General features: G+C 45.8%; 1 protein-coding gene across 1 annotated transcript in view; it reads right to left on the reverse strand.

Moving 5' to 3' along the window:
* Positions 1–17,054, reverse strand: part of dchs2 (dachsous cadherin-related 2) — a 54,102-nt gene that overhangs the window by 21,870 nt on the left and 15,178 nt on the right. The window contains exons 3-9 of the mRNA XM_023998377.1: positions 10,923–11,154; positions 8,461–8,697; positions 5,731–6,798; positions 4,327–4,517; positions 3,817–3,916; positions 1,915–2,072; positions 730–1,606 (exon numbers count right to left, since the gene is read on the reverse strand). Of these exons, the coding sequence (XP_023854145.1) occupies positions 730–1,606; positions 1,915–2,072; positions 3,817–3,916; positions 4,327–4,517; positions 5,731–6,798; positions 8,461–8,697; positions 10,923–11,154 (2,863 nt within the window). The remainder of the gene's footprint in view (positions 1–729; positions 1,607–1,914; positions 2,073–3,816; positions 3,917–4,326; positions 4,518–5,730; positions 6,799–8,460; positions 8,698–10,922; positions 11,155–17,054) is intronic.

Genomic DNA, 17,054 nt, shown 5'->3' on the forward strand with positions numbered 1-17,054 from the left:
TGTACTGTGGCAGTGTTCCCCTGCCATTGTATTGATAGGGCGGGCAACTATCTAGCGCTGCTACCCCCCACCTAAAGAGATTCAGTGTGTCTGAAGGGATCAGTTAGAACAAGGCAAGGCGCAGAATCGAGCCATGATCACATAATGAGCAGTTGTTTAGGATGCAAAGTGATTCATAGATCAGGGATTCATTTGACAATATTGATGTCAGAGGATCTGGATGTTTGCATGGCTACCCAGACTCCTTGCTCTGGCCAAACGCTACGCCCAAGGACATTGGTTTTATTCTTCGCAATGAGTTTGGATCTGAGTACCGCTTCACCGAATGCAAACACATTCAGCGCTGTATGATTGGTCCAATCACCAATTAGGTTGGTCAGACCAGAGCCAGAACACACAGGGGTAAAGCGGCGATTTGAAAATTCATCATTGGCTTTGATACTCTGATTGGTTAGAGACAATCCAATCTCTGAGGACTTTTTGTACAACGCCCCTTGTCACCACAAACAAATTCATTGATGGCAGTCTCAGACTAAAGTATGGAGCGAACATCAGAGCAGCGGAAGAATTTAGTGTGATTCATTAGACTACCTGGATGCTTTGCTTTGGGGGCCTTTGTGCTTCGCCTGGAAATTAAACTACGGAAAGACTGTAGTGAGGTAAATGATTCGTCATACATTTTCCAGAATCATACTTTCGTCATTCATCGAAATACTACCAAGAGCATACCTGTTTTCTCCTCCAAAGTAAAGAACCCTTCCTTGTTCCCAGAGACAAGACAATAGGTGACCTGGCCGCTTTCACCCACGTCATCATCCACGCCCACCACACGATGCACCAGGCTCCCCACCTCTGCATCCTCCATCACGAGGACCGTGTCGTGGGAGATAAACGCCGGACGGTTGTCATTCACGTCCAGCAAGAACACCTGAGCGGTCACAGTCGCGAACTTGCGGTCGACCGCCCTTGCTGCCTGGTCGGTGGCGGTGACCATAAACGTGAAGCTCACGGTCCTCTCGCGGTCCAGGGGAGTGGTCGTGGTGAGAGTGCCGGTGAGTGGGTGGATGCGGAAAGGAAATGATGATGTTGTGGAGGACAACGATGACCCTCCTGACCTGCCCAGTTCAGGATCAAAGGTCAATGAGTAACGCAGGGCGCTGTTGGCCAGGCTCCCGTCGCCATCTTTGGCATTGAAGGCGATCACACGCGTTCCGACTTCTACGTCCTCCAGCAACCCCAACGTGATCACCTCGCAGGGGAACCAGGGCACGTGGTCGTTCACGTCCTCCACCGCTACGCTCACAAATGCAGTTACGTTCATCCCTGGTCTGGTGGCGTCCTCGCCATGTACAACCAGAAAGTAGCGTGCTGTAGACTCATAGTCCAGCGGCTGGTTGAGGTACAGGTCGCCGGACGAGCTGTCCAGGCCGAAGTGAAGGACTCCGTCGCCCTCGGTGATGGAGTAACGTAGCCTGCCATTGGTTGTTGGGGATGGGGAGAGGTGGACGGAGCCGATCACAGTGCCGGGTTTGGTGTCCTCCCTCACGGAGAAGAGTCGCACACTTTGGGGGTGGGTGCCGCCGTGTTGTTTCTCTGCAGCTTGAACCTGGAAATGGGTTGAATTCAACTTCAATTCAAACCATTAAATGTCTAATTGCCAATGCAGACTCAAGTAGTGCAAATCATGTCACAAATGCTACTAAATTATAGTAATTACACTAGGATTCCAAACCATCCACAGTAATCATCAGTTGTCTATTACATATTATAAGATAATGTATCTTAATTGCATGATACCCTGGACAAGAGCAACTGGTAAAGGTAAATTACAAACATGTAGAGGCATGTCATAGTACTACTCCGTGAGAACTGGGCCAATATCAATCCCATTAGGCAAAAGGAAGGTCAGGGCACCTGGAGGTGAATGACTGCTGTCTCCTCTAGGGGGATAGCTCCATTGTCTGTGGCAACCACTGTCAGAGTGTATTGGGTCTTGGCGTTCTGGGTGAATAGCTCCGTGCTCAGTATTTCTCCGCTCTGACTGTCTATCTCAAAGTGGCCCTGTTCCTCATCTGAGAAAGAGACCGAAAGAAAGAAAGAGGAGAGAAACTACACGTCATACAGACATAGATAAAAAATTATATGGTGCACATCTTCCTTATTTTTGATTGATGGGTATATCTGGATCTACACAATGGCCTGGAATGAGGGCAACATAAGACCAACTTTGAGCTCCAAAAACATTAACCCTAAAGGGCCTGAACTAACCTAAATCTTAACTTTGTGATGAACTGTCCCTTTAAGTCAAATGGTATCCGAGTAAGACCAATTAAAATAAACTCTGCAAAAAAAGAAACGTCCCTTTTTCAGGACCCTGTCTTTCAAAGATAATTTGTAAAATTCCAAATATCACAGATCTTCATTGTAAAGGGTTTAAACACCGTTTCCCATGCTTGTTCAATGAACCATAAACAATTAATGAACATGCACCTGTGGAACAGTTGTTAAGACACTAACAGTTTACAGACGGTAGGCAACTAAGGTCACTTAGGACACTAAAGAGCCCTTACTATTGATTCTGAAAAACACCAAAAGAAAGATGCCCAGGGTCCCTGCTCATCTGCGTAAACGTGCCTTAGGCATGCTGCAAGGATGCATGAGGACTGCAGATGAGTCCAGAGCAATAAATTGCAACGTCCGTACTGTGAGACGCCTAAGACAGCACTACAGGGAGACAGGACAGACAGCTGATCGTCCTCGCAGTGGCAGACCATGTGCAACAACAACTGCACAGGAACGGTACATCCGAACATCACACCTGCAGGACAGGTACAGGATGGCAACAACTGCCCGAGTTACACCAGGAACGCACAATCCCTCCATCAGTGCTCAGACTGTCCGCAATAGGCTGAGCGAGGCTGTACTGAGGGCTTGTAGGCCTGTTGTAAGGCAGGTCCTCACCAGACACCACCGGCAACAACGTCGCCTACGGGCACAAACCCACCATCGCTGGACCAGACAGGACTGGCAAAAAGTGCTCTTCACTGACGAGTCGCGGTTTTGTCTCACCAGGGGTGATGGTCGGATTCGCGTTTATCGTCGTAGGATTGAGCATTACAACGAGGCCTGTACTCTGGAGCGGGATCAATTTGGAGGTGGAGGGTCCGTCATGGTCTGGGGCGGTGTGTCACAGCATCATCGGACTGAGCTTGTTGTCATTGCAGGCAATCTCAATGCTGTGCGTTGCAGGAAAGACATCCTCCTCCCTCATGTGGTACCCTTCCTGCAGGCTCATCTTGACATGACCCTCCAGCATGACAATGCCACCAGCCATACTGCTCGTTCTGTGCAGTATGGAATGTCAGTGTTCTGCCATGGCCAGCGAAGAGCCCGGAACTCAATCCCATCAAGCACGTCTGGGACCTGTTGGATCAGAGGGTGAGGGCTAGGGCCATTCCCCCCAGAAATATCCGGAAACTTGCAGGTGCCTTGGTGGTAACATCTCACAGCAAGAACTGGCAAATCTGGTGCAGTCCATGAGGAGGAGATGCACTGCGGTACTTAATGCAGCTGGTGGCCACACTTACTTTTGATTTTGACCCCCCCCTTTGTTCAGGGACACATTATTCCATTTCTGTTAGTCACATGTCTGTGGAACTTATTCAGTTGATGTCTCAGTTGTTGAATCTTGTTATGTACATACAAGTATTTACACGTTAAGTTTGCTGAAAATAAACGCAGTTGACAGTGAGAGGACGTTTCTTTTTTTGCTGAGTTTATGTAAAACAATTCTGTGTTAAGATTTGAAAACATTACCTATGGTGAGAGAAAACCTGACTGTTGCATTTTCTCCTGCATCGAGGTCTTTGGCAAACATGGTGGTCACCAATGAGCCTGTGGGGAGGCCTGCCCAAACCTAAAAGAACACCAACAAGAGAACGAATGAACAAAACAAGTGTTACTAAAAACGTGTACATGCTACTGCATGCATAATTAATAACATTCATAATAGTGGGTCATTCTAAAATACTATACCGATGGACATGCAGTCAAATTGAATATTTTGAGTTAGTACACGTGACTTCACAGAAACTATATAGTAACTTCTCTTTATCACATTTCAAAATTATGATTTCCGTCAGTTGTTAATCTGCAGTTAACTTGTACAAATGAATAATAATAATAATAATCATCATCATCATCATCATCAGGTTATCACAGCCATTTATAATCTAATAATATTAGTTAGAAAGTACGATTTTAAGTGTTACTTGTTTCAGCTCATGTGACGTGCTGCCTGGTGAAAATGTGTGTGTGTCTCTCTACCTGGACGTTGAGCTCCTTGCCGGAGGCGGGCAGGTGGGTGAACTGGGGTGGGTTGTCATTGATGTCGGTGACCAGGATGTGAATGGTGGCAGTGGCATTGAGGCGGGGCTGGCCCTGGTCCGTCACCATCACCTTCAGGGTGTGCCCAGCGTGCTGCTCCCGGTCCAGAGACACCCAGTTGATTATCTCCCCTGGGAGAGCAGGATGGGCAAGAGAGTGAGAAAGCATTAGTGTTATAAATAATCATTTGGTGGGTGCTTAAATTTGTCCTATTTTACATGTACAAGTGAGTATTAATATGAATGTGTGAATTGGAAATTTGTCTTTTTGCATATACTAACTACCCCCGGTCACAGCTAGGGTCTGAATTTATCAACGGCGATCCTAGAGCAATTAGGGTTAAGTCCCTTGCTCAAAGGCACATTGGCAGATTATTCACCTGGTTGTCTTGGAATTTGAACTAGCGACCTTTCAGTTACTAGCCCAATGCTCTAACCGCTAGGCTACCTGCAACCCCATTACCATAGATAGGGTAGGCATTGGGAGGGTAGGCACAATCTTGTATGAGATTCTTAAAGCTGGAATCCGCAATAGTTGACTGTAGTCATTTCTGTTGTAATATTGCAAACAGATGTGGCAATTTAACCATTACTGATCTCAGCTTTAAAATCAGTGTTTTCCGTAAGCACTGGTCATTGGCCAAATAGCCGGTAAAAGACTCATTTTGAACCAGCTACTTTTCCCAAAGTCATAAACTATCTATTACAATAATGATTTGCCTTTCTTGCGCAGCCCGAGTGCCATAAAAAAAAAAAACATAGCACAGCTTTTCCACTGCCATGGTTTCAATTTTACTTTACTGAAAACGATGTGCCTCTAGCTAGCCCAAACAGTTTTTGTAGGAAAATAATCTTATAATATATGCCATTTAGTGGGGAGGGGGGGGGGTAAGCAGTCATTGTAAATAAGAATGTTCTAAACTGACTTGCCTAGTTGAATAAAAAAAAAAAATAATAATCATAGACCTGAGAATTTAGCTGTGTATTTGGGGTGGAATCAATGGTCCAGAGGGCACCACATTTGATTTCATACTAGACAGCCCGGACCCCCATGGCAGGCTACTCTTTCAATTTGACTGGCTAATCCATATTCTAGGGAAACTACCATTTAATGCCTCTTCTATCATAGGCTTAAACATGATCTATGATCACTCTGCCCAGTTTGAAATGCTGTTAAAATTAATCCTTACCTGCTCCATTCCTAAGAGAAATAAATCACAAATGGATTGGTGAAAGCAAAGGTCCCACTTTTTAGCTTTTACACATCCAGTCATGTCAGATCAGGGATTACTTCAATGAAGGGATGAAAGTAAGTATGCACAAGTCTTTGGAAAGGGCCTCTTACCTGTTTTGGTGTTGATGCGGAAGTGTTTCCCGTCCGACAGCAGGATGTAGGACAGCTGCGCGTTCTTCCTGGAGTCTCGGTCCACCGCCTGCACCGTCCCCACCAGGCCCTGGGGCAAAGGCCCCTCTTGGACCGTGAAGAAGTAGGCCAGGCTGGTGAACACTGGTGCATTGTCATTCTCATCTAGGACAAGCACGATAACATTGGTTGTAGCGGTGGTGTTAGCCATAGCTAGTGTTGTTTCGTCTTGAACAGTGGCGAGGACTTTGAAGCGAAACATGGGCTCTGTTTCGTAGTCAAGGTTTTGGGAGAGAAAGAGCCACCCACTCGCGGGGTGGACTCGGAGAGGCGGAGGGGGAAAGTCTGGGTCAGGCTCCAGGGAGTAGGAGAGAACTGGATTGGGGTTGGACCCCTGTTGGTGGCTGCTGCTTCCTCGGCTTCGATGCGCCCTCACCTGGATGACCCGGGTGTCTATCTGGGTGCCCTCGCCCATTTCCACCTGGTAGACTAGTGTCTCGAAGGCCAGGGTGTCTTCAGTGGCACTGCGCGCCACGTTGACCGTGAGCATCAGCGAGGCGGTGAGCGAAGGTTCGCCCATGTCCTTCGCCAGTATTTCGAAGGTGTACTTTGGTCGAGGGTCCCGAGAGAAGCTTTGGTTTAAGTACACTGTACCCTGATCGGCATCCACATAAAATGGCACACTCCCCCTAGCACTACCACGTGACAGGAAATACCGCACCCTCCCATTTACGCCGCTGTCTGCGTCGTGGGCATGGGCTATGAACAGAACCGTTCCGGGAGGCGTGTTTTGGGACACGGCAACGGTGTCTGCCATTTTGGGGAAGACAGGCGCGTTGTCGTTGATGTCAGCGATGGTGACGTTGACCTGGGTGCTGCTGTAGACGGGCGAGGCGGTGCCCGCATGGCACTGGAGAACCAGGAGGGCATAGGGCTGGGACTCGTGGTCCAGTGGGTGGCTGGTACTGATCAGGCCCGAACTGGAGTGGACAGAGAACAGACCGTGGGGGTCGCCCGACGAGATGCGGTACGACAACGAGTCCACTGAGTCTGGGATGACAAGAAAAACATGGATGGATATAAATATTGAAATAAAACTAGGCCCTACAATATCAGGTATTTTTGGCTGACCTGTATAATTATTCCTATTTAGTCAATCAATGAACATAAATCGATAACTCATCGAGCAACCAATTCAACTCGTGTTTTAACAGTAACTATACCCTAACAGCCAAGGGGAACAGTAAAGCTTTGAGGAGGACTTAATAGGGGGCTTTCCCTCCCCTCCCTCAAAGCAGACATTCTTGATGTTTCACAGTTTTATCTCCAAGGGGTTAATCTGTTAACCAACGAGACAACCTTAAATGACTGTCTACTACTGAAGAAAGGCTTAGTCGTTTAGAAACACTGAAAGGAGTGACATAGCTCTGGTCCAGGGCGTTAGTGCAGTGCATGCTAACGCTGAGCCTTCAGGTGTTAGCAAGCCACCCTAACGCCTTGGACCAGAGCTAGGAGGGACACTGCTCTGAGTGGCCAGTGACGTGATAAACCAGGGAAATCGAAAAGTGGGAAACTCTCCACAGTAAGGGAATCCCCAAGGAATTCCTCCTGGAAAAAGTACAGGTCTTACTAAAAAGCTAGTTCACTTGGATTATTGAAGATCAGGCTCGTATTCATAAATAATCTCAGAGTAGGATCAGTTTTATCTTAACTCCTACTCTGAGACGCTTGAATACGGGCCCTTGTCAGCTACCCATGTACAGCTAAATGATATGAGGTGAAAATCACGTAACGTGAGAAAAACATATTTAAAAAAATGTGGAGACATTACGGGAGGCGATTCTAAACATTGCATCTTACAACTTTTCTTAAACACTACAATGTCCATGGGAAGAAGTTGCAAGTTGCAGTAGCCTACAGTATATTGGAATTCACTTTGGATAATGTGCCATTCTGTCCATTTCAGTTTGGTCATGCAGCATTAACAGGACAAAACGCCAGGTTTTCATATCATTCTAATACTCATTGCCTTTGTTGGCAAATACCTCATTGCCAGTTGTATATTGTAGTCTTTATATAGTCAATCCACTAACAGACTAACACACCTGCTTATCAACCAAGTCAAAACAAGGTGCTGAAGAGCACCAAAGCCTACCAAATCCCCTTTGTGTGATCATCCAGGAGGGAGAGACTTACCACCCCGACTCCCCTGCCTCCCACCAGCCCTGGCAGGCGGCCTGGTCCACAGCCTTTTGCTCAGCACTCACCCAAGTGCTCCGGGGTGAAGTTTCCCCCTAGGTAAAGATCTATGATCAGCTTCCCCTCCCCCAATCCTAACCTTAACCATTAGTGGGGAAAATGCTAAACTGACCGAGATTAGGGTCTAAGAGCAACTTCACCCTACATCCACCTCAGCTGACAACTGCACTAAACCTGGTCAGGAATAAGATGGACAGTTAAAAAAAGGGGAGTGACAGAAGTCTCACTTTAATGGACAAAAAAAACAAGTCATGGATTACTTCCACTTAATAGTGACTGGGCCACTAGACTCATTTCGCATCTGAATATTATTAGATTGTTGTAAGCAACATGGTTGAACTGCACCTAGTCTTCCAGTGGACAAGAAAGAGCCATTACCATCTGGTTTACACTGATCCAACCCACACAATAAGAGCCCAATCAACATCTCACACCCGTCCATCCAATACTCACTGGCAGGGTTGAGGGCCTCCACGATGCCCACCGGGGTGCCAGGCAGGGCGTTCTCAGGCACGGTGAAGGCATAGCGTGACCTCTGGAAAACTGCTGGTGCCTGGGCACTGCGCAGGACGTTCACCGTGACCTCTGCGGGTCGGGCCGACGTCACACCCTCACTGTCCTGGGCGGTAATAGCCAGCTTGATGCTCGCAGTGCCAAGGTGGGTCAGGGTGGAGGTCAGGTAGACCACACCTGTAGAGGCAAAAGGATGAGGACGGTCAACATTTTGGATTTTTTGTTCAAAGTAATAGGGGAAAATCAATTGCTAGAGTTACATTTGTCATTTTGTAGATTGAGAAAAAAATATATAATTCAAATCAACATTTTGTTGCCATGGTAGACTATGATTATTCACATCATGATTGGGCCTCTTAAAACTGCAATATGTAATTCACATGGAAATGTGAGTTATAGATCTGGCATTCTCATTAAAAGCAAGTCTATGAAGCGGTAGATTTGTTCTATGTGTCCTATTTCTATGCGTCCTGGTCTTAAATTTTGTTTTTGCGTCTTTTACTTTCGGTTTTGTACACCAGCTTCAAACAGCTGAACATACAATATTTTTGGTTATTGAAAAGGTATTTCACAGCAGTCTGGATTGTACAATGATTATTTACACCGAGTGCTTGCTTTGTCACACAAACTGAAATTAGGAAAACTATTAGAATTTTAACAATCAGGAAATGGCGGAATGATTTCTGCATATTGCACCTTCAAAATTGGGCTTCTCTTGAATGGTAGACTATGTGTGGAGCACAACAGACACAGGACATATGGCCCAGGGGTCAGCTAATTTTGTCACCCGAATTCACCCTCAAATCTCACCGATTTCAGGAAGTATTGTACTGGAAAGCCTCAGTTAATAAAAGGGCTCCCACAGGGCCTGCACAGATGGCTGGAGCAATAACAATGGTAACAATTAGCTTAGCAGTAGTTTATTAATAAATTTACCCTCAAACTATTTTTATGAGCCTGTGTCATAGTAAAATGCAAATAGACATTGTTCTGGAAACTATTGGTTAGAATTATTATAATGCTTTTATTAAAACGACGTCATGTGTATGAGTTCACTCGGCTCTGTAAAAATCATGTGCTTTCTGACACCATGACACAAACATGTCAAACTGCAATAACTCCCCCTACAATACCACGGCTGTATGGTGACTTTCAAATGGTTACCGGCTTGTACCATTATGAATGCATTCAATTGTCTTAATCATGGTAGTGTGCCATCATTTAGGACAATGGTATCTACTGCAGACTTCAAGGGCATGCCTTCCTAAATCTGCAGCATCCCTGCTGTGAGGTGACTATAGCAATCATGTCCACTACTGGGGGCTTATGCCGAGTAAGCACTTGTTAATCGCAATGTGGCTGCTGGCATCAAATGATGCCAGGGTGCAAGTGAGACTTCTAGCTGCAGGTTATATGTTATACGTGCATCGTCAATGTGACTACCAGCTGCGTGAAGGAATTCAGGTGAATACAGTCAATGAAGCAAGAAAAATACTCCATTGTCAAAGTCATCCACAAATGTATTTGTTAATTTTGTATCAGAAAAAAATTGTGTGGCGTTTAGAAAGCTCGAAGGTTGACACAAGTCATACCTACAAGTAGTGTACAAATGAATAATTTGAATTCATTGACATAAGAATGACATTACAGGTATAGTACAGGAATCTCAAAATGGCAGCCCATGAGCAAGATGCAGCCCGCAAGCCAATTTAATGTGGCGAGTGGTTGTCTTAGTAAAAAACCTACTACAGTCCAAACTTGAACGACAAACGAGATCGAAATGATATTGGAACATGTAATAATTTAATATTTCAGTAATCGTAGTTAACATTGTGTCCAGAAAGCTAATCACCACAAGCTAAACAATCAGGGAGCATAAATATATTTTTTAAAGATAATGTACAGAGTATGGTATTTGGTGGATTTTGACAGCAAGGCAATAATATTCACCTCCAGATCATGGTGAAGACCAAATGTGTCCCCTGGTCAAAATGGTGTAGTAGACATAGATGTAGTAGACACAGTTCAGTGCAAAACCTGATTAGAACTTGGTAAAACTACATCAACTACCTGTGCTGTGCTTGTGATGTGGGGTTGGGCTGTGGCACAATTAGTCCAGTAAGAACACTAAGTGGTTTGGGTATACAGTAGAGGGCGGGAGGGGACTTCGTAAACACCAGTTGACAACATAGTACTACAATAAGCAGCCCCTTAACACTGTGTTCCTCCACGACCACAACAACCTAAGACCTAGAGTTGTGGTCAATTCAAGAAGTGAATTTCAATTCACTTCCTGTATTGAAAATTGCCCATGGTTTTCTACGAGGACTTAATTCACTGAATATTTTTTTTACCCCAACCCCGCTTCATTCTTACCCCAGAGATCTCTGCTGTCATCCTACCTGTAGTTTTATCCACTGAGAAAAGGGAGGACAGGTCCCTGGCCAGGATCTGGTAGGTAACGTGACCGTAGTCCCCAGAGTCCCTGTCGGTGGCGATGACGCTGAGGACCTCTGTGCCGGGCTGTGCGTGGCTGCTGACGCTGGTCACGTACTTCTCCGGGTTGAACACCGGCGGGTTGTCGTTCAAGTCATCCACCTCGATGTGGACATACGTCTGGGCACTCAAACCTCCCTGTTGGGCAAAGAGGGAGAGAAGAATATTATAGGGATAGAATATTAACAAACAGTAGACCGTTCAGGACAGTGACAAACACCAGCAATCTTGTACCATGTTTCAATATCAGACAAACAATATTCAAAGATATTTACATGTACTGTCATTTAGCATAACCGCTTATCCAGAGTGACTTACAGTGAACACATTCAACTTAGTTAAGGAAAAAAACTACCAGATTCCACAGTTATTGCACTGGTTTATGTCAAGAACTGCAACGCTGCTGGGTTTCTCCACGCTTAACAGTTTCCTTTGTGTATAAAGAATGCTCCACCGCCTCCCAAGTGGCGCAGTGGTCTAAGCCACTGCTTCGTAGTGCTTGAGGCATCACTACAGACCCAGGTCCAATCCCAGGTTGTGTTGCAGCCGGCCACAACCAGGAGACCCATGAGGCTGCTTACAATTAGCCCAGCGTCGTCCGGATAAGGGGAGGGTTTGGCTGGCCGGGATGTCCTTGTCCAATCACGCTCTAGCGACTCCTTGCGGTGGCCCGGGCGCATGCTCGCTGACTTCGGTGGCCAGTTGTATGGTGTTTCCTCCGACACATTGGTGCTGCTGGCTTCCTGGTTAAGCGAGAAGTGTGTCAAGAAGCAGTGTGGCTTGGCAGGGTCGGGTTTCAGAGGACGCATGGCTCTCAACTTTCTTCTCCCGAGGCCATACGGGAGTTGCAACGATGAGACAAGACTAACTACCAATTGGATATCATGAAATTGGGGGGGGGGGGGGAAACGGGTAAAATGTACACCATTTTATATATCACACACACACGTCAAAAAGGGGTTTCTTTATGTTTACTATTTTCTACATTGTAGAATAATAGTAAAGATATCAAAACTAAGAAACAACATATGGAATCATGTTAAAAAAATGGAAATATATTTTATATTTGAGATTCTTCAAAGTATAGCCACCCTTTGCACACGCTTGGCATTCTCTCAACCAGCTTCTCCTGGAATGCTTTTCCAACAGTCTTGAATGAGTTCCCACATATGCTGAGCACTTCCTGGCTGCTTTTCCTTCACTCTGTGGTCCCGTGTGGCTCAGTTGGTAGAGCATGGCGCTTGCAACGCCAGGGTTGTGGGTTCATTCCCCACGGGGGGACCAGGATGAATATGTATGAACTTTCCAATTTGTAAGTCGCTCTGGATAAGAGCGTCTGCTAAATGACTTAAAATGTAAATGTAAAATGTAAATTGGGTTGAGGTCGGGTGATTGTGGAGGCCAGGGGCATAATTTATAAAACTGTGCGGAGGATTCACGTCAAAAGGTGGCGTACGGACAAAACACAAATTGCTTACTCACAAAAATACTCTGATTTATAACAGTGCACACACACGTCCCACGCCGGTTTCCCTTTATAAATCATAATCTCATAACTCGAAATTTGGCGCGAGCGAGCGTCTTGTCCCACCTTTTTAACTCCCATAGTTGCCTATAAATAGTCAGTGAAATCCCCCTAATTAATATTCATCCATACTGACTGCATGACGACAATAACGGCAAATCCCGACAGAAAGGCTAAAAAAAGACATTTCACCCAGTGTGAAATGGAAGTTCTTGTAGGGGAAGTTGAACCAAGAAAAAATATATTGTTTGGTGTGGGCATTACAAATGCCAAAAAGGCGTTAAGTGGTAACATGTGGTCGATGCTGTGAATGCTGCTGGCTCAGAAGTTCGGACCCTCTCAGAAATAAGAAGTGTTCCGACATAAAAGTGGAGGCCAAAAGGCCTTACACAGACAAAGTGTTTGTGCCACAGGACATCAGAGCTCAACCCCCTTTTTGGGCGACTTGCCAGTATTATAGGGGAATCCCTCCAGAGTGGAGTAGTGAAGGAGGTGGAGGGGGACACGGACATGCAAGATGCACCGGATGATCCAGGTATGTAATTAGTATTCCCTCATTTGAAAACGAGTAAACCAAATGAATTCAATTTGAGTTTAAACATTTATTTACACAATTGTGACATTTTCTATTGTATTTAGTCGCTGCGTGTTCCAGCGGGGCCAGTGGTGCTGCAGCTGAGCAGGAGCTGAGTGCACCCAGCCTCAGTGTCTCCACTGCACCTTGTGTGTCACAACCTTCCAGCGACCATGTCCTCACAGATGCAGTCCTGCAAACGCAAAGAGACACCATCGACGCTATTAACGAGGTTGCCAAGGAGTTGAAATGGGACAGGCACGGCTTGGTTTCTGCTGGTGCTTCTCAGTAAAGCTGTGCCCACTACAGCACAGAGATCCAAGAGAACAGCGCTTGGTAATCGGAAATGGCTCATAAGCCACTCATCATCATTGGCCAGTAAATCTTGGTCTCTGGAAATTCGCTCTCTCAGAATTCTTCCATTCACCAAATCTTCCAACAGTGCCAAAGCAGCCATTGTGCGTCATTACACATTGCAATTGCATGCCTTTTAAATACCCACTCATTTGATTGTCAAAGCTACCCAATTGCGTAACACCTTCAGGTGTGGTAATTACCCTGATTGTAACTGACAATGACAGGACCATTATCACATTGACAGTTCTGCGCAACAAACATGTGAAAACTATGAATATGAAACTGTGCACTCGTATCTGCCCGCCTGAGGCATCGAAAACGGCATCAGTTTAAACGTAATTTGTCCTACTGTTCACCTTATTTATGAGAATACATTTCATAACATGCAAGTATTGTTTAATTACAGATCCAATTAAATATGAATCCCGATTAAACTGTACAACATATGAGGGGTTCTTTTGCAAAAACAGATTAGATTTATTGTCCTAAATCATATTTTTTGTGTGTTTTTTGTGTATGCACTCCAGGGAACTTTTCATATATAATAAACTCAGCAAAAAAAGAAACGTCCCTTTTTCAGGACCCTGTCTTTCAAAGATAATTCGTAAAAATCCAAATATCACAGATCTTCATTGTAAAGAGTTTAAACACTGTTTCCCATGCTTTTTCAATGAACCAATTAATGAATATGCACCTGTGGAACGGTCGTTAAGACACTAACAGCTTACTGACAGTTATGGAAACTTAGGATACTAGAGGCCTTTCTACTGACTCTGAAAAACACCAAAAGAAAGATGCCCAGGGTCCCTGCTCATCAGCACGAACGTGCCTTAGCATGCTGCAAGGAGGCATGAGGACTGCAGATGTGGCCAGAACAATAAATTGCAATTTATTGCAAGACGGCACTACAGGGAGACAGGACGGACAGCTGATCATCCTCGCAGTGGCAGACCATGTGTAACAACTGCACAGGATCGGTACATCCGAACGTCACACCTGCGAGATAGGTACAGGATAGCAACAACAACTGCCCGAGTTACACCAGAAACGCACAATCCCTCCATCAGTGCTCAGACTGTCCGCAATAGGCTGAGAGAGGCTGGACTGAGGGCTTGTAGGCCTGTTGTAAGGCAGGCCCTCACCAGACATCACCGACAACAACGTTGCCCATGGGCACAAACCCACCGTTGCTGGACCAGACAGGACTGGCAAAAAGTGCTCTTCACTGACGAGTTACGGTTTTGTCTCACCAGGGTTGATGGTCGGATTCTCGTTTATCGTTGAAGTAAATGAGAGTTACACCGAGGCCTGTACTCTGGAGCGGGATCAATTTGGAAGTGGAGGGTCCGTCATGGTGTCACAGCATCATCGGACAGCTTGTTATTGCAGGCAATCTCAACGCTTTGCGTTACAGGGAAGACATCCTCCTCCCTCATGTGGTACCCTTCCTGCAGGCTCATCTTGACATGACCCTCCAGCATGACAATGCCATCAGCCATACTGCTCGTTCTGTGCATGATTTCCTGCAAGAAAGGACTGTCAGTGTTCTGCCATGGCCAGTGAAGGGCCCGGATCTAAATACCATTGACCATGTCTGGGACCTGTTGGATCGGAGGGTGAGGGCTAGGGCCATTCCCCCCAGCAATGTCCGGGAACTTGCAGGTGCCTTGGTGGAAGAGTGGGGTAACATCTCACAGCAAGAATTGGCAAATCTGGTGCAGTCCATGAGGACATGCACTGCCGTACTTAATGCTGCTGGTGGCCACACCTGACTGTTACTTTTGACCCTGCCTTTGTTCAGGGACACATTACATTTATGTTACTCACATGTCTGTGGAACTTATTCAGTTGATGGCTCAGTTGTTGAATCTTATGTTCATACAAATATTTACACATGTTAAGTTTGCTGAAATTAAACGCAGTTGACAGTGAGAGGACGTTTCTTTTTTTGCTGAGTTTGTGAGAGGTAATATTTTGATCTATTTTACACAATGGTATTCATTTCAAAGCGTTTCTCAAGTTTCATCCTTCTGCCATCGGAGTTGCAGTTTCTCCAGTTTATGTGCGTACGTATGGGTCAAAGTGTCCTTGGAGGACCGCACATTCTCCTGTCAAGTTTGTTTTTTATAAATCTCAAAGTTTGCTTAGAAAGTGGTGTACGCCTTCATTTGTGTCTACACAACGTTTATAAATGAGACCCCAGGTCATCTGATGCAGCACTCCATCACTCTCCTTCTTGGTCTGGAGGTGTATTGGGTCATTGTCCTGTTGAAAAACATAACAGTCCCACTAAGCACAAACCAGATGGGATGGCGTATCGCTGCAGAATGCTATGGTAGCCATGCTGGTTAAGTGGGACTTGAATTCTAAATAAATCACTGACAGTACCACCAGCAAAGCACCCCCACACCACATCCTCCATGCTTCACGGTGGGAACCACACATGCAGAGATCATCCGTTCACCTACACGGCGTCTCAGACATGGCGGTTGGAACCAAAATAAAAAAAATCACAAATTTGGACTCATCAGACCAAAGGACAGATTTCCACCAGTCTAATGTCCATTGCTCGTGTTTCTTGGCGCAAGCAAGTCTCTTCTTCTTATTGGTGTCCTTCAGTAGCGGTTTCTTTGCGCAATTCTAATAAAAAAATTATTAGTCACAGGCCCTGAATACAACAGGTGTAGTAAACCTTACAGTGAAATGCTTACTTACGAGCCCCTAACCAACAGTGCAGTTGCAAAAAAATACAGATAAGAGATAACAAGTAATTAAAGAGCAGCAGTAAAAAATTATATACACAGGGGGGTGCCGCTACAGAGTCAATGTGCATGGGCACCGGTTAGTTGAGGTAGTATGTACATGTAGGTAGAGTTATTAAAGTGACTATGCATAGATGACAACAGAGCGTGGCAGTGGTGTGGAAAGAGGGGGGTCAATGCAAATAGTCTGGTTAGCCATTTGACTAGTTGTTCAGGAATCTTATGGCTTGGGAGTAGAAGCTGTTTAGAAGGCTCTTGGACCTAGACTTGGCGCTCTGGTACCGCTTGCCGTGCGGTAGCAGAGAGAACAGTCTATGTCTAGGGTGGCTGGAGTCTGACAATTATTAGGGCCTTCATGACACCACCTGGTATAGAGGTCCTGGATGGCAGGAAGCTTGGCCCCAGTGATGTACTGGGCCGTTCGCACTACCCTCTGTAGTGCCTTGCGGACGCAGGCCGAGCAGTTGCCATACCAGGCAGTGATGCAACCCGTCAGGATGCTCTCGATGGTTCAGCTGTAGAACGTTGAGGATCTGAGGACCCATGCCAAATCTTTTCAGTCTCCTGAGGGGGAATAGGTTTTGTTGTGCCAGCTTCACGACTGTCTTGGTGTGTTTGGACCATGTTAGTTTGTTGGTGATGTAGACACCAAGGAAATTAAAGCGCTCAACCTGCTCTACTGCAGCCCCGTCGATGAGAATGGGGGCATGCTCAGTCCTCTTTTTCCTGTAGTCCACAATCATCTCCTTTGTCTTGATCACGTTGAGGGAGAGGTTGTTGTCCTGGCACCACACGGCCAGGTCTCTGACCTCCTCCCTAT

This window comes from Salvelinus sp. IW2-2015, linkage group LG13 (genome assembly GCF_002910315.2).
Source record: "Salvelinus sp. IW2-2015 linkage group LG13, ASM291031v2, whole genome shotgun sequence".
Lineage (NCBI taxonomy): Eukaryota > Metazoa > Chordata > Actinopteri > Salmoniformes > Salmonidae > Salvelinus > Salvelinus sp. IW2-2015.